Source organism: Nyctereutes procyonoides, unplaced genomic scaffold (genome assembly GCF_905146905.1).
Source record: "Nyctereutes procyonoides isolate TBG_1078 unplaced genomic scaffold, NYPRO_anot_genome, whole genome shotgun sequence".
In the NCBI taxonomy this organism is placed as follows: Eukaryota; Metazoa; Chordata; class Mammalia; order Carnivora; family Canidae; genus Nyctereutes; species Nyctereutes procyonoides.
In genome coordinates, this window is record NW_026575160.1 from 21,400,077 (window position 1) to 21,423,244 (window position 23,168).

General features: G+C 48.1%; 1 protein-coding gene across 2 annotated transcripts in view; it reads left to right on the top strand.

The window, feature by feature from the left end:
- The first annotated feature begins 1,247 nt into the window (after positions 1 to 1,247).
- EEPD1 (endonuclease/exonuclease/phosphatase family domain containing 1) overlaps positions 1,248 to 23,168 on the top strand; it is a 109,309-nt gene continuing 87,388 nt past the window's right edge. The window contains exons 1-2 of one of the 2 annotated variants that reach the window (XM_055314804.1): positions 1,248 to 1,709; positions 2,155 to 3,231. In XM_055314804.1, coding sequence (XP_055170779.1) covers positions 2,354 to 3,231 — 878 coding nt within the window. In that variant the 5' untranslated portion in view covers positions 1,248 to 1,709; positions 2,155 to 2,353. The other variant, XM_055314805.1, reaches the window with a different exon arrangement.

The window sequence follows — 23,168 nt, forward strand, 5'->3', positions numbered from 1 at the left end:
ATCCTCTAGCTCCGTGTATCTGCTGTAATTCCGCAGGCTCCTTAATCTTTAACTAAATCGTCATTCAGTGGCAGGATCCAAAAACCGTTCTGAATTTTGGCAAGCCATCTCCATTCCCAGCTAGCATTTTCTGTCCCCTTAATGACTAGATTTAATACTTACAGAAACGTATGGATATTTACTAAGAGCGCTGTGCGTGCAGGCAAGCAACCCTATTAAGTGACGTCTTGGAACACATCTCTAAATAACAGGTGGCGCATGCCCTGTCCCAGCAGCACCGTGAGTTACTAATGTTTGAGGACACCTCTCTGTGAGCAGTGCAAAGGTGACTCTCCAGTGAAACAGCAGAGGAGGTTGAAAGTGGGGGGCAGAGTTAAAAAAGATCCTATTCAGTGTCCCCCGGGGACGTTCTCAGCTTGAGTGCAGAATTGAGGGAGGCCCCTGACACGCTGGGTCGCCTTCCCCACAAGGAGCGCCCAGACCCTGCCTCACGCCCCAAAGGTGATCTAAACTCAGGCCGGGGGTGGGGGGATGGGGGTGCTGCCTGGTAGTGTTTGCGTCCTGGGCGCCCCTCTCTTCTTTGGGGCTCTTCTTGCAGTAAAGCAGCTTGGTAGGGCTCGCCGCGGGCAAGCCTGAACACCCTCCGATCCACACATCCCGGCCTGGGTCTCTGGTACCAACCCCCCACTCGCGAGCCGCAGGGCCGGGGCAACCTCGGTGTGACCCGCCGCGGCAGCCGGAGCATCGGCCCCGCCCACTCAGGTCCTAAATCCCGCCCCCCGCCCTGGCCCCGCCCCCGCGCTCCCGCATTCCTTCCCCACCCCCACGCGCTCCGGCCACCCCCCGCGCTCCGCGGCCCCGCCCCCCGCGTTTCGGCCCCGCCCCCGCGCTCCGCGGCCCCGCCCCTCCCGCCCTGGCCCCGCCCCCGCGCTCCCGCATTCCTTCCCCGCCCCCCCGCGTTCCGGCCCCGCCCCCGAGCCCCTTGGCCCCGCCCCTCCCGCCCTGGCCCCGCCCCCGCGCTCCCGCATTCCTTCCCCACCCGCGCGCAGCAGGGCCGCGGCCCCGCCCCCCGCCCCCCGCGCCCCGCGGCCCCGCCCCCCGCGCCCCGCGGCCCCGCCCCCGCCCTCCGGGGCCCCGCCCCAGCGCGCTCGGGCTCCGCGCTCCCGGGCTCGGGTCGGCGCCCGGGCCCCGCCCCCACGTTCCCCCGGAGTCCCGGGAGGAGTTGCCGCGCGCGGGGGAGGCGTGGCCGTGGTGCCGGCGGAGGCGCGGGCGGCGCGGCCAGGACTTTGGCTTTGACACGGACGCGGAGCTGGAGCCGTGGCTCGGGTGCTGGGCGCCGACGCGGTCCTGGCGGGTCCCGCGTCCGAGTCGGGCGCAGGACTTTTCGCCTCGATCCACGCAGCTGCGGCGACGCCGCGGGTCCTGGTGCAGCCTCGGGACTCGGTGCAGCCGCGGCCGCCGGGTCTGGCCGCCGCCGCCGCCGCCGCCGCCGCCGCCTCCGCGCAGCGCTGCAGCTCCCGCCGGCTCTGGGAGAGCGGCTCCGAGAGTTTCTCCCGCAGAAGGAGCCGCGGACGCGCGTCCCCGGGCGGCCCGGCCGCTGACCCGCACGCGCGGGCCCCGGCCCTGGAGGCGGGGGGCCCGCGGGTCCTGGGCTGGGCTCAGGCTTCCGAGCCGCAGGTGGAAGGACGCCCCGGGGGAGCCGCGGAGAGGTGGGGCGCGGGGACCGGCGGCGGGTCTGGCGGGGTCGCCAAGCCGCTCTCGGTCCCTGCACCGCTCGGGACGGGCTGCCCAAGTCGCAGGTGGCGCCGAGGGTCAGGAGGAGGGGTGGGCGTGGGAGCTGCGCCCGGGTGGGGGCGGCCTGAGCCGGGGACGGCCTCGTCGCCGCGAGAGGTGGGGGAGGCCCGGACCCGAGGCGGGGGCTGATGGGGGCAGGTCTCTTTCCAGGAGAAGCGGCTCGGAGCGCTCTTGGGGGCGCAGTGTGACAAGAGCCGGAGCCCTGCAGGGGAGAGTGCATACGGGCCAGCCTCAGCCTCGCTGCGCGTGTGCAGGAGTTCACGGACTCCTGGCTGCGAGCTCCCGCTCTGCGTGGGGAGTGCTAATGCGAACTGATCAACCGATCCAACCGATTTGTGTGTCTGTTGATTCGTTTTCCAGGTGGCCAAGCGAAAGGCACTTTTGGACCCCCCGGGCATGGAGATTTAGCGTCTGTCTTCGGTAACCGTTCCGCTCCCTGCCTCCTGCGCGCTCCCACCCCCGTTCGGGGCCAGCAAAGGTCCGTTGGGCTTCCGCGCCTCGCCGGGCGGTTCGGTCCTCTGCGGCGGTGAGGCCTTCCCGGGCCCCGACGCCGGCCGGCATGGGGAGCACGCTGGGCTGCCACCGCTCCATCCCGCGGGACCCCTCGGACCTGTCCCATAACCGCAAGTTCAGCGCGGCCTGCAACTTCAGCAACATCCTGGTGAACCAGGAGCGGCTCAACATCAACACGGCCACGGAGGAGGAGCTGATGACCCTGCCCGGCGTGACCCGCGCCGTGGCCCGCAGCATCGTGGAGTACCGCGAGTACATCGGCGGCTTCAAGAAGGTGGAGGACCTGGCGCTGGTCAGCGGCGTGGGCGCCACCAAACTGGAGCAGGTCAAGTTTGAGATCTGCGTGAGCAGCAAGGGCAGCTCCGCGCAGCACTCGCCCAGCTCCCTGCGCCGGGACCTGCTGGCCGAGCAGCAGCCTCACCACCTGGCCACCGCCGGGCCCCTCACGCCGCGTGTCAACATCAACACGGCCACCCCGGCTCAGCTCATGAGCGTCCGAGGCCTCACGGAGAAGATGGCAGTCAGCATCGTGGACTACCGCCGCGAGCACGGGCCCTTCCGCAGCGTGGAGGACCTGGTGAGGATGGGCGGCATCAATGCTGCCTTCCTCGACAGGATCCGACACCAGGTGTTTGCAGAGCGGTCCAGGCCCCCGTCCACGCACACCAACGGAGGCCTGACCTTCACCGCCAAGCCTCACCCCAGCCCTACCTCGCTGAGCCTGCAGAGTGAGGACCTGGACCTGCCGCCGGGGGGGCCCACCCAGATTATCTCCACCCGCCCTTCCGTAGAGGCCTTTGGAGGCACGAGGGATGGGCGGCCGGTGCTGAGGCTGGCCACCTGGAATGTGCAGGGCTGCTCAGTGGAGAAGGCCAACAACCCCGGGGTGCGAGAAGTGGTGTGCATGACACTCCTGGAAAACAGGTGAGGACAGGAACCCACCGGGGGTGTTGGGTGCAAAGGCAGTTCTGGCACGGCCTCATCTGCGCATGCAAATGAGTGGGCTTTTAATCGGGGGGAGGGGGTGGGTAGGGAGGGGGCAAGATTATTTAACCAGTGTTCTTGAGGCCCCAGCTAACATTGTCACCTGTGGCTGAGCTCTCCTGCTTCAGAATTTCCTGAACACAGCCATTGGGGCTCGTGGCCCGTATCTTGAACGTGGCATATCTGAGATCAGTTCATAATTTGGGGGTATGTGGAGATTGTGTTGGTGTTATCATGTTGTTGGTGAGATCGTTGTTTGACTCAGAAGACTTCATGGGGTTTATATCAGATCAGGCGTGCAGAGTCTGGGAACTCTTGCACAATTCTGCACATGAGAAAGAGCTAGTTGGATTTTTTTTTTTAATGAGAGGGAAAGTCACATTTGTTTCACCAAATATGCCTATTTGTAATGCAAAAAATCATCTGAAAGGCCAGGTATTTGCAAACACATACACTGTGTATATTCACCAAAATGCTGTGAATGAATCACTCCTCATTCTTTTTCCTTATTTAGCCTGAAGTTGGTGTTCAGGTCCACAACTGCAGCCCCAAATGTATGTAACCTCTCGTGTCCCGTAGCCAGGAAAGGTCAGGCTGATATGTGGTGAATATTGGCCACATTTTCCCATCTGAACCACAGGGGAAGGAAGGGCTCCTGACTTGTAGGAAGGGCTCTTATCTCAGCATGTTTACATTATGCACAACACTGCTCTCTGTAGGAACGTCTGTTAACCGCCCCCCCCCATAAAACAAAACAATATTATTGTAGCAGTAACTCCTGCTGTTAGTAAAACAGTGTAGTATATAATGCAATCAGCTTTGGGAAGGAAAGAAGTCTTTTTAATGGTCTCTTCTGGGTCAGAAATCCTCTGATCCTGGTCTTGAGGGACTGTGCTATGCCACCTGCCAGAGCTGGAGTGTGTGCGCGGCCACTAGCTACTTTCCTTTGCACTGGGCTGTCGGTGAGCCTGGAGGGGCAGCCGGCTAGTGACCTGAAGTGAGTTCTCAGCGGACAGTCACGGTGCACTGTGGCAGAGCGTCAGGATAAATGAGTGAGGAATAAACCAGGTCACACCGTTTCTCTGGCTCTGTCCCGTGGCACACTGTCATCACAGGTCGGAGCACTGGAAAGGGGGAGCTCCTGGGCACTCCTCCTGTGCTGCTGTGTCCTCTGTTTTGCGCTGTAACTCACTCCTTTTGCAAAATCATCTTGTATACAGGTGAGAACTAGACTGAGCGCTGGGTGGTGTTTATCCAGAATGGCTTAATAATTGCTCTCTTCATCCATAGCAGCATAGGTGCGTGTATGGGAGAGGGAAGGGAGGGGAGGGGGAGATGGCTGTTTAATTCCTATTCCTGAGTTTTCTTAAGGCTTAATTTGGGGGGCAAGGGGGATGAATCAGGATCTGAAGTTGCCCCAGGGGGGAATGGCAGACTGGCCGCTCTCTGGCCCATTTACTGTGACAGTGATTTTTCAAGTGTGGTGTCTGGACCAGCATCAGCGTCAGCTACCGACTTAGAGACCCTGGGTCTCTGTGTTTTCATGCACCCTCTGGGTGGTTCCAATACACACTGAAGTTTGAGCCCCATTGTACTGTGTGTTGGGCAATCAGCTGTCCCTGTGGCTTGCTCTGTAAAGCACCTTCTCCTGTACTGGCTTTTCTAACAGGATCCACGAATCCATGCAGAGCTTTCCAGGTACTATGTTTTCTTTGGTTCTTCTGATCATCTCTGTGGTTGTTCAACCTCATGATGCTCTTTCTGGCCAGAGTTCGAGGGACGTATTCCACTTCTAGGATAGATGAATGCGAAGGGTAGGAAACGGGAGAGAGGGCAGGGCACAGTTGGCCTCAGAGCAGGGTCAGCTCTGCAGTGTAGACTTGGGTCAGCCAAGGGCATGCTGAGAAAAGCACTAGCGACTCCTGTCCAGCGCAGAGTTATGATTTGTCTTGGTGTTTCTTTTTTGGATTTCCTGGAGGGATGATGATTTGTTGAAGACATTTAACTCTGGCGAGAGTGCTAGAAGAACTTACCTGGACCTAGTAGGATGTAGAAGGGAACACCTGTAAGTAACCAGGAATGTGACCTATGTCCCTATCACATTTCTCACCCTTGGCCACGTGTGTTGTCCTGTGGGTTGGTGGTTTCTTTTGCCTGTTCACAATGTGCTCAGAGTGTTCAAGGACTCCTAGCATCTTATTAGGGTCTGGTAAACATACAGTAATAGGCTTAGGGCTTGATCCCCTGTCAAGCTGGAGCAGATCCATTTGTCTGTGTGACTGTCCTAGGGCACCAAAAGATGGCTGGCTGTTACACAGTGGGTCACATGTCCCCAGAACGACAGTGCACATTCTCCAAGAGCTGTGTGTTCATCCTGATTCACAAACATCTCTCGCATTCCAATTGATCCCCTTATTAGTAAGAGGAAATACATTTAGTTTGAGCAAGAATGGATGCTGGTAATTTTCTAGGCGGTTCTTATTTTTGTACATGTGTGTTTACCATCCAAGTATCCTTCATACTTTCTAATACTTCCATATGCATTTGGTTTCCGCATTAACCCGGGAAGTAGGTAATGCTTGTTCTTATTAATGATTCTACATCTCTGGGCGAGGAAACTAAAACTAAAGACATTAAATAATTTGTCCTGTAGCTCATTAGTGACTCAGCTGGGAATAGGACCCAGACCTTCTGACTTTAATCCCATGCTCTTTGCTCTTTGTATTCTGTAAGCAAGCCACCTTTATCCTACCTCTTGTTCAGGCATCCGACCCTCTGCCCAATCAAGGGCACTGGCCAGTTTGTGTGCTAGTCACATTTAAGAAAATAAATCCACTGTATAGGCCTTTTAATGGATGCCTTGACTCCACCTTTTCTGTGTAAATTCGGTGAAATTCCTTAACCTTTCCAAGTCTCAGTTTTTCCATCTGTTAAATGTAACTAATGAAAGAAAAAAAATCCTTAAAAAAAAGAAATACTTCTTTTGTAAAGGGAATCCTAAAGAAATACTTCTTTTGTAAGGGGAAGAGCTGGCTCTTTATTTTCCTTTCTGTGGGTTTGCTTTAGTAGGTATGTTTTCTTAGCCTAAAGGGTGCCAGTGTGGGACTCTAATGGTTAGAGTCCTTTCTCGCCCTGAGATGTTGCTGCTGGGTAGACCAGTGTGTGTGAGCTACAAGAAACGGTGTTTTGCGTGAAGACCGAGGTAGGACAGCAGAAAACTAGATAATCCTATGAGCACCAGGAGCCTTCAAGGACATCACCCTGTGTCACAGAGCTGACGAGTTTCATCAGATTCCTTTGCCAGGCCTCAGTCTTGGGCAATGTTACTCCTTGTTCAGTGTTTATGGAGCAAGACAAAAAGAGGAATGCTTCTGCTAAACATCCTTGGAAAATTTGGTGACAGCCCACATATGGAATGAAGATTAATTTTTAATTTTCGGTTTTGGCTGAGTAGTTGTTCTATTTTGAAAAGTCCCTTTGGTTTATGGAAGAGTAAGCCCCAGTGGAGCTGACTTTGACAGTCTCCAAATAAATAAATAAATAAATGAATAAATAAATAAAGAGGTTTAATATCCCACTCACACATTTCCCCCATGGCCTCTTTCAGAAGGGAACATGTCGAAGTCTTCGGCCTTATAATGATCTCAATCTGTTTTCTTGCTACATGTCTGTCAGTAGTATCAAAGCACAAGGTGAATTAGTGCCTGGCAACGCACACTGATTGTGAGAAATGGGATTTTAGTTGATCAGACTTGATTAGTAGGATCAATGTAGACACAAGCTATCTTGTTGTTTGATTCATCCATTGAAAAATCCATGTTGAGTAGCTTCTGTGTACATGTGTATGCTAAATCCAGGAGTCAGCCTGGCCTGTTATTTAACTTAACGTGAATCAGCTTGTGTGGCTCAGCCTCAAAATAGTCTGAGAAACCCAGATTTTCAGGAGCGGGGGTGGGGGGGGTGGCGGGGGAGTCACTGAGTGTGATTGATTTCTGGTTGTATTTTTCCCATATGAATAATGAACTAATCTTGGGAGACTGAATGGTGGGTAGATGCAGCCAGACATAACATCTAAGGCAAAATGGCCAGCAACCCTCTTAAAGTAGAAATTATGAAAACTGTTTTGACTGTGGAAACTGAGGCTCAGAGAGATGAAATGGCATCTGTGTGGCCTTCAGAAATGTAGATGGGAGTCAGGATCTGGAGCCAGGCTTTGTCTGATTTTAGAGGGGGAGTGGAAGTGTCTCTTCCCAAACACCGTGTCCTTTGACTGACCCTTGGCCCACCTGCTGTTCCCTCCCTGTCTTGGGTCTTAGGCTGGCCAGGCATCAGGGCTTCACCCAGACTCCTTGGGCTAAGGCAGGCCCCTGGAGGCCTCTGCTCCCTTCCTGTTTTTCTTCCTCTGAAGGACAGGGCTTATGGCCAGAGGTAGAGCAATCCAGAAGGTGTCAGGGCCTCTCCACCCGGCCCCTCAAATGTGAGTCTATGACCTTGGCTCATCTCCAAGGTAGAGTTCCGGTTTTGTGAGCCAAGGAGTTCTGGGTGGTTTCCAGAGGGAAAGGTGGTCGGTAATAAGACTTCTGTGGATTAATAAGAGAAGATAGTGTGAATGGAGGGAAGTCCTGGTGTAGGCAGGCTTTTTTTTTTTTTTTTTTAACCAAAGGAAAAGATGTTAATCCTACAAGAAAGATGGGCTCATTTGGGATCTGATTTTGGAGGTCTGATAGTATCGCTTCTCCCAGGGGATATTCATTCCTCTATTATATATTCATTCAACAGATATATCTTTTGAACTCTCACTAGGTACTGGGTTCTGTGTCAGACTCCTAATAACGAGACACAGTCCCTCCTGTCATGTTAGGTGGGGAGATGGACAAGTCAACCCATAACAGTGGTGAATGCTGAGGGGGGATGGAGGTGAGTTGAAGAGAAGCCCGCTGAGGTGGATGCGAGTCAAGGAAGGCCTCAGCTAAAGCTGATGGATGAGAAGGACCCAGGCATAGAAAAAGTGGTGTGTAATGGGGATGGGGGAACAGGGGGGCAGGGCCAGATGGCTGGGGCCTTTAGGGCTCTTATTTTAGCAGGAGGAGGTCACAGTTGCAAACTTTGATGCAAAAGTTGATGATTTACCTGTTACCAGGCTGTTCTAGCGTTGGAGGGGGAGCGCTTGGAGCAGGTCCTGGAAGTTGGGTAGAGGGTACAGTTTGAGAAAGTTGAGTAAAGGCTACCGAGGATAGGGAGTAGGGGGAAGGGTGAGTGGGTAGAGGTGAGAGCATCCTTTAGCGGCAAAGACTGGAAAGCCATGCCTGTGTTTTGGGTGTTGTGGGGATTAACCATGTGGATTCCTAGAAGGCAGGCTCAGAGGTGGTTAAGGAATCCTGGGCTAGCCCACACGCCTCTGCATTACATTGACATGATGCAACTTGCTGGCCTGACTGCTGCCCTCTCTTCTTGCCTCACTCTGGACAGGTCCACAGTGCCCCTTCTGGACCGGGAGGGTCTGGGTCCATAGTGGTTGGAGGAAGAGGTCTTGTGGTCTGTCCTCAGTGCAGACCAGCTGTCTGATGGGGCCACTTTAGTTTTAGTATCAATGGTATGTGTAGCAAGGGCATATCTGGGGGGTTTGGGGTAACTATTTCTATTAAAAGACATTTAAATTTAGTTCAACATTGATTGAGCACCCCCTCCTGATGTCCTCCTCAGGGATGTTAGGGCCCCAGGGAGAGCCTACCCTGTTGTCAAGGAGCTCACAGTCTGACATAGGGACACATCTGCTGGTACTTAGCCGCATGCCATGGGCTGTGAGGGAGGAGGTGAAGCTTATGCACAGGGATGTGGTGCCTGTCTGCTGGGCTCTGGAGGTGTGTGCAGTCTTCCTGTAGGGGAAGGATAGGACCAGGTCAGGTGGTTGGGAGGGAGCTCATGTGGAGAGGACAGTGGGATCTGAGTGGTAAGAGCAGGGTGAAAGTCAGCAGCCCCCTGCAGTTCCTGATGCTCAGGGGTCCAGGCTGGCTCACCGCCCAGGCTTATAATCTGAAATATTCAGGCAGGGAGCACAGCAGGTTTCCGTGAACAGTGCCTCACAGTAGAGAATAGTATTGAGGTAGGTGTTATTTGCAGTGTGTTATTTTTATCTCAAAATTACCCTACTTTACAAAAGGTTTTATCTCAGAGTTCCTCAATAATGATCTCTGCCAATAACAAAATGATGCATTTCACTAAAATTTGATGTGCTCGTCATAGACACCCTGGTCTCAGGGTAGTGATGTATAGTTGGGTGGAAATTTCACACCAGTGACAGCTGGTGTCAAAACATCCAGTAGGTGCCACAGAAATGCCCCCCTCTACCTCTAGGCATGTAGTCCTAAGCAAATTTTTAGGAACCTCAAAAGCTGCCTGACCCTGTTGCTTGTGACCGTATGCAGGCATGGTCTGGCCAGCAGCTCTTATTGTAATATTTTGATTGGCAGCTGCCAAACAGCTGGAGAGGAACCCTGGGGAGGTATACTCAGAGTAAATGTTTCATTGTAAAGAAAAGTCTTGAATTCTTTACCAAACTGCTGGATAAAGAAACCCTTGGGTTTTCTTTCCTGAGCAGAGCTGCCTCTACCTATGTTGCTTTGTCATTTGTTTCCAACAGTCCTATTTCCTGCGAATTCTATTTTGGTTCAGCCATTACCTGATTAAGCTGTTAAGCTGGGCCTTCAGTTGTTTTATCTAGAGGCCACTGTAAACTCCCGAAATGCAGTGCCGCAGCCAAGGGAATGTTGTTCACGTTGCCACATTGAAAGCTGCGTGCATTTGGAGTGCGGTTTTGTCATGTTCCAGGGATCTGAATCCTGTTTGCTCGCCCAAAAGTTGCTAGATGAAAGCCGTACTTTGTCTTTCTTAGCTTGTGCTAAAAGCACAGTCTCTTTTGAAGCAGGAGGTCTCGGATGGATTGTTGTTTTTTAAAAAATACTGATCTAAAAAAAAATACTGATATAATACTCTGTAAGGAAAAAAAATAAACCAACTTCTTTAGAATGTATTTTTGATAAGCAAATTCAGCCTGACTTATAATGTTTTGCAGTCTTCATTTTCTTAGACGACGAAAAAGTAAACATTCTGCTGGCCTTGAAGTAGCAATGATGGGCATTGGGCTGTGGACTCATCTGCCAGTAGACTCAGGGCTCTGGCCTTCCTTGCTCGGTGGGCAGCCTCTGCAGTGTCTGGCCACTGCGTTGCTTTACTGGTCAGTTCTTTGTAAAGTGGCTCCCAGTCATTTTTAATTTGAAGACCCATTTTTTAAAAAAACAGCAAAATACCGCACGTCGCTCCCACCACCCAGTGGTGGTTGTATTTTCAGTGTCCTCGTGCAGAAAGTAGTTGTACTAAGAACAGAAACAATGGCACTTAACATTGATCATTCCTGCAGCTGAGGCCCAGAGCCCAGTAGCTTCACGAGTGGGCATCACCATTAGCCTGCTGGTACAGCTACGGAGAGATGGATCAGAGAAGCTGAGTAATTTTCCCCAAGGTCACACAGTTTTTAAGTGGTGGAGCTTGGACTATGTAGCCCGAGCAATTAAACCCCAAAGTTTTATGATAAAAGCTACTCTGAGCTCACTCATGCTCTTCCATGTGCTTGTCTTTATTCACCGCCCTAGCCTGCATACCTGCGTACTGGACTAGATGTTCTCCTAACAACTTGGTTTGAGTTCCCTAGGTCATGATCTTTCAGAAGTATGCGGATCTATAATGATATCTGTGGGTGTATCTCGTCCTTGTTTCTTCAGAGTGGAGCGAGGATATTTGCAACGTCGTCTGAGTGCAAGATACTGTATTTTTACAACTTGTCAGTCTTTTACAATGGTCTTGCCCACACCTATTAAGACAACAGTTTCTTTAAATAACTTGCTTTTATAGAAACTCCTCAAGCATTTTTATCAGTTTTCTTCAAAAAACTACTTCTGTTTCTGCTCACATTCCTATTTCATCTGTTGAGCTTACATTTCAGGAGACCACGGTAGCATGTACAACTGACATAAACAAATCCGGGAACAGATACAGCTGACCCTGGGTAAGCACATGATGGACAGCTGATCTGTTCAGGAGGACTGTGTGTACCAGGGGCATCCATCCCTCTGCGTGTTTTCTGAAGGGACTGAGGGTAGTCTTCTGGGTCCCCGAGTAGAGGTTGGTTAGGAGAACATCTATGGTGTCTTGAAAAATGCTGATATCTGGGCACCTGGGCCCTTATAATATTATTTATGGAGTCTAAGGACAATATTTGCCGTATATGTATATTGCAGACCTCTGGCGGTAACTGCAGGCTGTTACCGACCCACTATTATTTTCTCTAGAAGATTGACTCAAAAATTATAACCAATTATAAGGTCAGGGCTCACTGTCCCAAAACCCACCCCCCCCAAATATCCTGCAACTTTTAGAAATAAAAGAGGTGAAGAAGTAATGAGCTTTTTGTTGTTGTTTGCTTGTTTGAGTTAAGACCTATCCTAGGCAGCATTTTCTCCGGTAACATAGATGGGCTGCATATGACATTCATGAATAACAGTAAACTGGGAGGGATTTAAGGAAGTGGACTGGACTAGGGAAAGTACCTTATAAAGTACCTCCCCAAGTGTGTCACTCTGCACCTTCTTTTTTAACTGTTCCAAATTCAGTTTTCAGGTTTGATTTTTCGTTAATGTTAAATCCATGTCCATACATGTGAAACTATACTGGAGACCGTTGTATTCAGCATGTACACACATGCTCAACTCAGTTAAATGCTGGGCAAGACTGTTTGAGGTTGATTTGTGGTCTTCAATGATGTGACTGTTATCCAACATTACTAATAAACCAACATTTCTAATAAAAATGCAACTAGTTGTTAAATACTGTTACCAGTTTTGACATAGAAATAGAAGATGCTGCTATCTTTTAAACTTTGGGGTAAATTTAATTAAAGAGCTTCTGAGATTATAAGATGGTTGTTTAAAATGTTACCACTTACAACTATTTATCAAATCTATGAAAATCAGGCATTTCTTGTCCCTGATCTACCAAACTAGATGATGGGATCTCCCCTCTACATGCTAGATAGGATCCTGCCCGATTCATAGGCTGATTAACAAAACCAAATAGATCTTTGGGGGAGAAAAGAGTTAAACAAGATGGAGACCAAGAGATGATTGTAAGATCACCCATAACCACTGATTTCAAATGCAATGCTTGCATTCATCAAACAGCTGTGGTATTCTTATTTATTGATTGTACCTAGTAAAGGTTACATATTTAAATATATACACTTCTTCTAAAACATAAAAGTCTCTTCCATTCCTTAGGTTTTTTCTAGAGAGGGAAAATGATCACTATATCTGCCAAATGCCTTTCAATTCCAAGAAGGAAAAGCAATTGCTCCCACAGATAAGATGTGTCTTGTTTGCTACAGCTGTCCTAACAAAGTGCCGCAGACTGGTGACCTAAAGAACAGAAATTAATTTTCTCACACTTCTGAAGGCTGTAGGTCCAAAACTGAGGTGTTGACAGGGTTTTTGTTTGTTAGTTTTATTTGTTTTCCTGAGGCCTTTCTCCTTGGCTTGTAGAGGACCATCTTCTCACTGTGTCTCAAATGGTTATCCTTCAGTACCTGTGTATATCCAGATTTCCTCGTCTTCTTCTTTTTCTTTTCCTTTTTTTTTTTTTGAAGTAGGCTCCACACCCAGGAGCCTAACACAGGGCTCAAACTCATGACCATGAGATCAAGACCTGAGCCAAGATCGAGTTGGATGCTTAACTGACTGAGCCACCCAGGTGCCCCAATCAAATTTCCTCTTCTTATAAGGACACCAGTCATATTGGATTGGAGCCACTTTAATGGGCTTCTTTTACCTTCATTACCTCTTTAGAGGTCTCCAAATGCAGTCACATTTTGGGGGTTTGGACTTCAGTGTATGGCTTTTGGGGACACAATTCAACCCATAACAAAATGATGTAAGAAAAAACGCCCAGGGATTCCTTCTTGGCTCTTTGTGAAGAATCTGCTTCTCTGGGTTTTACCTGGAGAGATGATGATTCAAGATACTTGTTTAACAGTTTGAATGCTAGATAGAGTCCTGGAGTGACATTCTGCCCAACAAGAGGGAAGCTTTTCTTGCCAGCCACAGTCAGCGTGGACCAGTTCAGGGCTGGGATCCTTGAACTTCTCTCTTTGCAACTTGCCAATCCTTGGTTTTCTTCTGAAATGTAGCAGTCATCCCAAACCTTTTACTCACCCTGCCAAGGCAGTAGTTCCACTTTGCCGAGTTCCTTGCTTGTCCTTGGGTGCAAGTGATGGTGACACATGAGTCTGTCTGCCCTTTAGAATTTAGTGCCCTTTAGAAGTGCTGGGGAAAGGTGAGAATCAGAGGGACCACCATGAAGTCCACTGAAATTCAGCTTTCCTTGCCTTGTATTGGTAAGCACTGTAGCAGCGGGCTCCCCTGTTGGCCTGTGTTCCCCTCCAAAGCCGTCATTCTGTTGTAATTGCCTGTGTGATGTCGTCTGCACTCCTAGACTGTAGTACGGCCTACTTTCAACATGATAACACTCAGGGATTTGTGGAAAGAAGAAACCACCACTGACATTTATTGACTGTTTACTTTGCCCCAAGTGCTATTGCTAAGCCTTTTATCTTCACACCATCCCAGTGAGCTAGGTAAAGTATCCGCACCTTACATGTACGGAAACTTATCTTAAAGAATTTAAGTAAACTTGTTCAAGGTCACATGGTTGGTGCACATGGAGCAAAAAGTCAAAGCCAGGAAGAATTACTTGGAGCCCAAAGTCTTTTATGATCAAAGGCGGAGAATCCATAAACTTGGAAATTTCCTAGACTTTTTATATCTGGAAAGCATGAAAAGCCAAGTTAAATTGGGGAGTACTCCCTGGAGTGGGTCCCAGCCGATACTGAGGAAATCATCCTATTCTATCATCCGGTGAAGTCAGAAATGTGGGGCTTTCAGGGTGCTGGATTTTTTTTAATTGCGATATAATTTACATACCATATAATCCACCCTTCTAAAGCGTACAGTTCAGTGGGTTTTGGTATATTCACAAAGTTGTGCAGCCCTCACCACTATTCTAGAACATTTTCATCACCCCAGGAGGAAACTCTATATGCTTTAGCAATCATCCCCCCCCCCAAACCCAACTGCCCCAGCACCTGGCAACCCCCAAGCTACTTTCTGGAAATTTCATATAAATGGGATTATATAACATGTGGACTTTTCTGTCTGGCTTCTTTTACTTAGCATGTTTCAAGGTTCATTCTCGTCGTGGTATGTGTATTTCTTTTTTTAATGGCTGAATACTGTTCCATTATATGGATATGCCACATTTCTTTATTCATTTGTCAGCTGATGAACAATTGGGTTGTTTCTACTTTCTGGCCATTATGAACAATGCTGCTGTGTACATTCATGTGCAAGTTTTTGTGTGGACGTCCGTTTTAATTTCCCTTGGGTATATATGTAGGAGTAGAGTTTCTGAGTCACATGGTGATTCTGTGTTTAACATTTTGAAGAACTACTAGACTGTTTTCCAGATTGGCTGCACCATTTTACATTCCCCTGAGCAATAGATGAGGTGTCCTATTTCTCCACATCCTCTCTAGCATTTGTTATTCCCTTTTTCTCTTTTTCCCTTTTTCTTTTTCTCTTTTTAATTATAGCCATACTGGTGGGCATGAAGTGGTATCTCACTGGGGGTTTGAGTTGCATTTCTCTAATGACTAATGATGATCTTGAGCATCTTCCCATGTGTTTACTGTCTTTTGTCGATCTTCTTCGGAGAAATGTCTGTGCAGATCTGGGTGGGCTGTTTTCACACCTGTTTCCAAGCTGATAAAATACAAGATATTTTTATGCTAACTCACTCCTTACTCCATATCCTCCCTCTTTCTTGCCCCTTAATCGTGGGGTCATTATACCGGAACCTAAACTAGAATAATCACTTTGTAATAGGAAAGTGCCCACTGTCCTACAGGAACACCCTTCCCCTCCCCGCCCCATCTCAGGGGGAACATGGAGAATTCCATTTCGTGCTTCATTATTCTGGCTGGAGTGGTCTGTCAACACTGGACTTTTAACACTGTCCTTGAGAAGTACTGGATGTCCTCTGATTTTTATATTTAAAGTATATGTTTTGGATGGAACTCTAGCACTTTTTATGTACAGCCAAATGTAACATACAGCATGCCAGGATTTGCAATGAGAGGTGAGCTTTGGATGGTTCACGACAATATCTGCACATGACAGGACCCCGCACCAGAACCCTGAAGGAGCACTTTCCATAAGACTCTGCCCCAGTCATCACAGACAAATGAAGTTTTACATATATTCTTTTGAACCCAGGTGTGGAGACTTGAGTCTTTATACACAGCCAATGTTGTGTCACCCATCAATGCTAGGCCCCACTTCTGTTTGGTTTATTTTTAAAAAGTCTTTTCTTCTTCATCCCCATCCCTATCCATCCCCTTCCATAGGTCCCCAGTGCAAAGTGCTAAATAAATGTCCTTAGACATCTCTTTGAAAAATGGAGTGCTTTAAATCTGCAGAAACCCTGTGTTTTTGTGGTTGCCAGCTAGCTCTCTGCTCCTGATGGCTGCTTAGCCACTGGCCGTGTGCAAGGACAGGTACCACATATACTTGTCCATCCCCAGGTGGTGACACACCAGGCTGCCTTGGGTTCCATGCTACCAGTGAGACCAGCATGTCCTTCACGTACTTTTCAGGCATTTGGATTTCCTCTTTGGGGAACAAGTTTTCTCAACTGTTGCTCATTTTGTAAACTTTAAAATTGCCTTTAAAAATGTTTTCTTATTATTTTTAGTTGTTTGGAAGTTTGTGCATATTCTAGATGCCAGTCCCCAGAGATTGCAAAGCTCTTTTCCCAGCCCATCACCCTCTGTTAACTTTGCCTTTGGTGCCCTTCATGCAACAGAAATTCTGCATTTGGATGTGGTCGAGTCTGCCAGTTTCTCTTCTGGCTGCTGCTTCATAAATCCATCCCCAACCCCCTGCACTGAGTTCATACCTACATTTTCCTCTTTGTTTCTATATTTTATAGTTTCCTTTTGCATCTACGTTTTTAATCTATCTGGAGAATACCTTTGTGTAGGGGTGAGTTGGGGACCACCTACAAACAAGTTATCCTCCCCGCCCAACTTGGGACACCACCCTTACCAGATGGGTACACGCGTCTCATGGTCCATTTGTGTGGGTCTGTTTGTTCCCACATTGGTAATAATACCGTGGTGTCTGGTCGAGTGAGTGTTTATCCTTTGTGTCCACTTCAAGATTTCCTTAACTGTGTAAATTTTAGAGTCAGTTCGAGTCTCAAACATCCTGTTGGATTTTTTTTATTGGAATTGCATGAATTTTACAGATGAAGTTTGAGAAAATTTGACATCATTGCAATGTTAGTTTGCCCTTTCTTTGAACCTCTGTATTTCTTCATTTATGTAATAAGTCTTCTTTTGGAATATTTAATAGATCTTCACATATTTCTCTGTGGAGGTCCTATGCATTGGTTGTTAGGTCAAATCTTTGATACTTTGATTTTTTATTTTTAAAATCTCCAGAGAAGTTCTCTAGTTTTGTTGTCACTCATTCTAGTGTTTAACTATCCTTATGACCACAGCACTCTTCCTCTAGTTACTATACATCCTTCATTTGTAGTTTAGGCCCATTTTGCTGAATCTTTCCTGGTAGAAGGAAAAACCAGCCAACCAGAACCCCTGTGAGGCTCTCTCTGGATATTTGGAGACCTCCATTCAGTCTCCTTCCACCTTATAGTCTCTCTCTGATTAATGTAACTTCATTTTGCCTTTTTCCATGGTTTGTATTTTTCAAGGATAAATCAATTCTCTGACAAATCAATACTATAGACCTCAGATTGTCCTGTTTTGTTTTGTTTTTTTAAGTTTCTTTATTTCTTTTAGTAATCGCTACACCCAACATGGGGTTTGGACCCACAACCCTGAGATCTGAAGTCATGCACTCTTCTGACTGAGCCAGCCAGATTGCCTCAGATTGCCCTCCTTGTTTGAGTAGGTATATAAATATGAGTGGACTCAGTGGAAGAACCTAAAGACATGCCACCAGCTTAAACCAAGCCAAAAAAAAAAGTAGCGACCCTAAAATATAAATGTTTAAATTCAAAACTAATGTTATTTGTGCAGAACAACTCTAGCAACAGATTGTATTTTATTGTAGGTCAACTTTGAGATCAGAGACCTTGGAATTATCTTTAATAGTTCAAACATCATTTATAGAGTCTCATTTCTTATAAATCTTATTTGCTTCTCACGTGTCCGTGGATTCCTCTCAGTCTGACCACAGACATATGTCTGTACATGCCTCCACCCACAGAGTGTCTGGATATGTGTGAGTTATAAATATACCCATCATTTTAAATAGATCTTTATCTTTAGTGTTAATTGCTTCTTTCTTCTTCCACTTTCTCAGTGAGTAAGTCAAATTGGGAGGACCTGTCTGCAGCTGGCTGTGTACTGCCTTCAAACTAACTATTTGTAAGTTCTTCTCTGTAGTTAGTCTCAGCCAAACCCAATGGTACTTGGCATCTTATTTCATCTAAAAGCAACCCAGGTGAAAATGAGAAATTTCTTTTTCTATAATCAGGTTTCTAAATGGCCCGGGGGCTGCTAAAGTCAACGTCAGGTGCCATGACCTAGGTTTTTTGTGTAGTGCAAGGCCAGATTGTGTAGTTTGTTTTTGGTGTCCAAGTAGGGGTCTTTAGTTTTGATATGAAACATTTAAAACATACAGAAAAATATAAATAAAACTTGGCAAACTTCGTCCCTCTTGTCCATGCATCTTACTTTCTTGAGGACCTAGAGCCCTTTTATCCCACTGTCATTCCTTTGGATCCCTGCCCCCCCGCCACCCCATCACCACCACCCTTATGTGCTTGGAATATTTCCTTCCTTACAACACTTGGTGGGCAGCAGAGTCTACCACCCATGGGGGAAGTTGGAAATACAAAGGCTTGCTTTCCCAGCATCCTTTGCAGTTAGGGTCTGGGTTCTGCAGGACGGTGAGTTTGTTCTAATCTCTGAATTGGGAGCCAGTGGTATTGACAGCTCAGAGACATGAAGAGCTCATGCCAGCCATGGGGACAGTTTGCACAGGATCGTGTCCCTGGGACAGCAGAGTGTGGCTGCTGGAGGGTAGCGGTGTCCAAGGGTGGGTGCTGTTGGATGCCTATGCTGCAACATCACGAGTTTGGAATTGTGGCAGTGGGGTGCTCACCCCTCAGTCTTGGGTCCTGTTTGCCCCTTATTCCTGATTGCCCAGTCCTAGCTTCTTAATATCCTTTTAACGAGGTCCTTTTTTGCTTCAGTTGGTTGGTGTTGCTTTCTGTTTCTTGCAGTCAAGAATCCTGACCAATACACTCTGATATATAGGCCCTCACAGTAGTTTTAAAACGCTCTGTAGCCAACAAAATCTTTTCTTAAATGAAATCTCAGGAGGAAGCACAGTATGCAAAGCCAATGAAAGGAGAGCCTCTTTGGGTGAAGAGTCTCCACGGTGCAAGCAAGGTTGAAAATCCACAGCCCTGGACCTTTCTTGACGTTAGATCAGTTCCTGCCTCTCTGCCTTTGTTGCCCAAACCTTGTTTTCTCTGCCATGCAGCTACTGGATGAGCAGAGGGTGGTGCTTGCTAGTGGTTCCTCATCGGTTTGTGTTTCCAGGCCCTCAAGACTCTGGCCTTCTCTTTGATGGCTTTCACCAGGTGGGTGGTTACAAAGCTGGCCCCTGTCCAGACCCTGCACAAGTGTGGATACTTAGATCAAAGGACATTTGTTGCATGTCTTTCTTAGAGTCTTCTTCAAAACACACATCCATTTTTTTTGAGATTTTATTTATTTATTCATGAGAGACACAGAGAGAGGCAGAGACACAGGCAGAGGGAGAAGCAGGCTCCCCATGGGGAACCTGATGTGGGACTCAATCCCAGGACCCTGGGATCATGACTGAGCCAAAGGCAGACACTTACCACTAAGCCACCCAGGCGCCCCAACACACATCCATTTTTAAGATAAAAAAACCTTAACAGTCAACTGATTGATGAAATTTACTCTCACATATGGAAAAAGGATGTGTTTTAGAGTGGCGCCTCTCAACCTAAGCAATTTTGACTTAAAATATTTTTTCACTTTGAGGTTATTATAGATCCACATCCTTACATTTGGGACCAGATAATTCTTATTTGCGGGGGCTGGCTTGTGCATTGTGGGGTGTTTACTGACATCCCTGGCCTCTATCCACTAGATGCCAGGAGCACCCTCCTTCTCCAGGTGTGACAACCAAAAATGTCTACAGGCGTTCATTGCCAAATTAATGTCTCCTGGGAGGTAAAATCATCCCCTCTAGACCCATTTGTAAAGAAGGCACAGAGAGCAGTATGACCGTTGTGGGGACCGGGGCCTAGCCTGGCTGATTTCCCTTGGCTTCAGTAGAAGTGCTGGACCCTAGGGCATGGGCTGGGTAGGGAAGGAGGGAAGCCAGAAGGGTTGAGAGGAAGACCCCTTGGTCTCAACAAGGTTGAAGAAGGAGTGTGGGTGACCTCTAGCAGCTGGAGAGCTGGGATGGGGTAGGGGCTGGGGCGTGTATGATTTCAGCGTTGGAGTGACTGCGTGTGGAGTAGAAGGCACAGTTAGGGAGGTAAGGCCCTAAAATTCCTCTGTACCCCTGACCCTTTCTGGGACCACTAAGTAAAGAAGGTACTTGGGAGCCACAGACTGATCCACCTCTCTGGTGATGAGGGCGAGCCTGGGATGCGGAAAGGGCAGGAAGGTTAAGCAAAGGCCCCATGGAAGGAGATTCCCTAAAGAGGACAAAACAAGGTCTTCCCGTGGGAAGTTGATATACCTGCTGAACTACAGATCACTGCCAGAGCTGCTCAGAGAGAATCTCTTCCCGCCTGTGGTTCAGCGCAGAGCAGAACTCTGGAAGGAAAGAAGAGGTGTGGGGTTCATTATCTCCGGGCCTCATTTTACAATAGGAAAATTGGGTCTTATGGGAGCCTAGTGAATTTGGCAAGTTCTCTTAGGCAATGGCTATTTGAATAAAATTATTTCTGTCCTCCGATGCTGGGAGGTATCACTATTATCATTGCAAACATGTAGGGAAAACATTAGCAGGGTTTGAGACACTCAAGCATTAGTGTTCCTATTTCTATGGGGGAAATAGGAACACATTCCCTTAGTAATGACCTCCCTTAAAATAAACACAAAATCGTGGCTGAAATAAGGTATTATTTTTTTGTGTGCAGAGAAACATCTCAGAGAATTGTAGTTGACTTTAGATTGTGCTGATTTGATCTGTGCTTGACCATATTATAAATACAATCCCAAATAAACTGCTAATGCTGAGAAGCAGATAAAGTCATTTTCAGTAAAGGAAAACTGGTGGGAGGGAAGTAGCATATGGTATTAAGTTGTACGACCTAAAAATAAAGCTGCCTGATTCTCCCCATGTAGCTCTTAGGCCCTCTGAGTGTCTTCAGTGGAAAGAAAAATAATGAATCAAAAAATGATAGTGTATATTTGACTTAAAATGTGAATGCTTAACTTTTTGAGGACAGAAAGCAGATCTGTGGTTGACTGCAGATGGGCACAAGGAAACTTTTGGGGAGGATTGAAGTGTTCTAGAACTGGGTTGTGGTGATGGTCACGCTACTATAAATTCCTACAAATCGCTGGGTTGTACACTTGCAATGGGTGGATTTTACGGTATGTAAATTTTACTTCCCTAACGCGATCCCACAGTGATCGCTTTGTGCTTAAGTAATATCTTATATGACTTCTCAGCAGTTTTCCTGTGTGTATGTTTCATGGCCCCTTTAACAAGAGTCCCACTTAAAGCAGGTCTTAAACTCTCTGTGCTTCACGCTCTTCTGGATGCACCTCCCCAGAGGTTGCTGGGGCACGTAACTGAACTAGTTAAGTACAAAGCACTTACAGCAGCCCCTCTTCCTGGTGTTCTTGTCATCCCCACCACCACCTCCATCACCACCACCACCATCATCATCGTCATCATCATCAGTATTCAAGTATTCAGGGCTGTTGTCATTTCCTTCTCTGTCCTGGCCCAAGCCTGCCTCTGAGCCTCCCGCACCTTCCTTTCCACATGCTGCAGTCAGGCTGTAGCTTCTAAAAGGAAATCTAATCTTTCTGAAAACAGTGCTGTAGGTGGTTCCCCATAGCTCTTGGGTAAAGGCCAGACTCCCTGTACTAACAGGGACCCCTACCCCAGCTATGGTCCCTTTGTCTCCGGCCTCACTTTAAGCTCTCCAGCCACCTCTTAGTGCTCCCCATGCTCCTGCCAGGCGAGAATTTTCCCCCTTCCCCATCTGGGCTCTTCTGGGAGAGTCTCTCCACTATTTATCTTTCTGTAGGTGCCAGCATCCCTGTGGCTCCTGGGGAAGCCAGCCTGGAGCCTGTGCCAGGCCCCTCCCAAGCCCTCAGCACCGTTGTTCCTGGCATGCCTTATATACCCCCCAGGGGCCCCACAAGGTAGGGCGTGCCCACCTTCTCTATGCTGGGCGCAGTGTCCAGCGCAGTGCCTGGCCCTTGGTCACTAACCCTCGAAGAACAGCCTCGTCTCTCAAGTGCTGGCTTGCCTTGCTGTTTGGGTTGCTCCAGGGAAATAACCCGCTCCGAGTGTGTGTTCTGTTCATTGCTAAGCAGCCTCAGCTCTGGAACCCTTTCTCTCTTTGGTCTTTGTTCAGGAGGAAGCTCCTTTTGGTCTTCTATAGGTTTGACTTAGACTAGGGAAGAGCTGTGGCCTTGGCATTGCACAGGATGATACTTTTCCAAGGCAAAGATCCTGTCTCCATCTGACCTCCTGGGATCTTACAGCCCTAAATTAGAAATGCTCTCTTTGCATGGAATTAAAGAGCTTACCCATTAACCATCTGCTCACCTGCAAACCAACTCTTTCCTGTGGAGAGCCCCTTTATTTTTTTTTACATGTATATTTAAAAAATATACTTAACACAGCAACTCCATTTTAATCTGAGGAATTCAGTGGTTTAGCTTCCACCCTGATAATCAGCCTGGCCGTCTATCACCACTGCTGGGCCAATGAGGGCTGGCAATTCCCTGAAGTTATTTATTCATTCATTCATTCATTCATTCATTCATTCATTCATTTATTTATAGATTTTATTTAATTATTCATGAAAGACACAGAGAGTGGCAGAGACACAGGCAGAGGGAGAAGCAGACTCCCTGTGGGGAGCCCGTTGCAGGACTCGATCCTAGGAACCCACGGTTACACCTTGAGCCGAAGGCAGACACTCAACCACTGAGGCCACCCACGTGCCCCACCCCCCCGCCGAAGTTTTATTTATTTATGAATATTATCTCATTCTTTTGACAATTCCATGTTAGCTGTATTTTATAATGTGCATAGTATTACATTAGTACTTCTATATAATTTATCAGTAACTTATGTGTATCTATATATATGTCATATATCAAGAATACTGGTGGGGCTATAGGGATGGTTGGGATAGTGATGTGTTATTTTAAAATTAGAAACAGGATTACAGTGACATAAAAGCTTATCTGTATGCAGAGGTTTATATACTTTAAAAATCAGCAGAAGCTTTTCCTGAAAGGGAATTGTAGGTAGAGCTCCAGAAGGGACACAGTACGCACCCCCGTGTGAGCACGAGGGGCTGGGGCCTGGAGTGCTGCCCGTGTAACTTCCCCTCACGGCCACAACCACCTGAGGAGCTTGGAGGGTGCTCCCATGCCCGCTTCCACCCCAGGAGCTGGCTCGGGGGGCACAGTGAGCCAGGGCCCCGAGCCTCCCACCCCA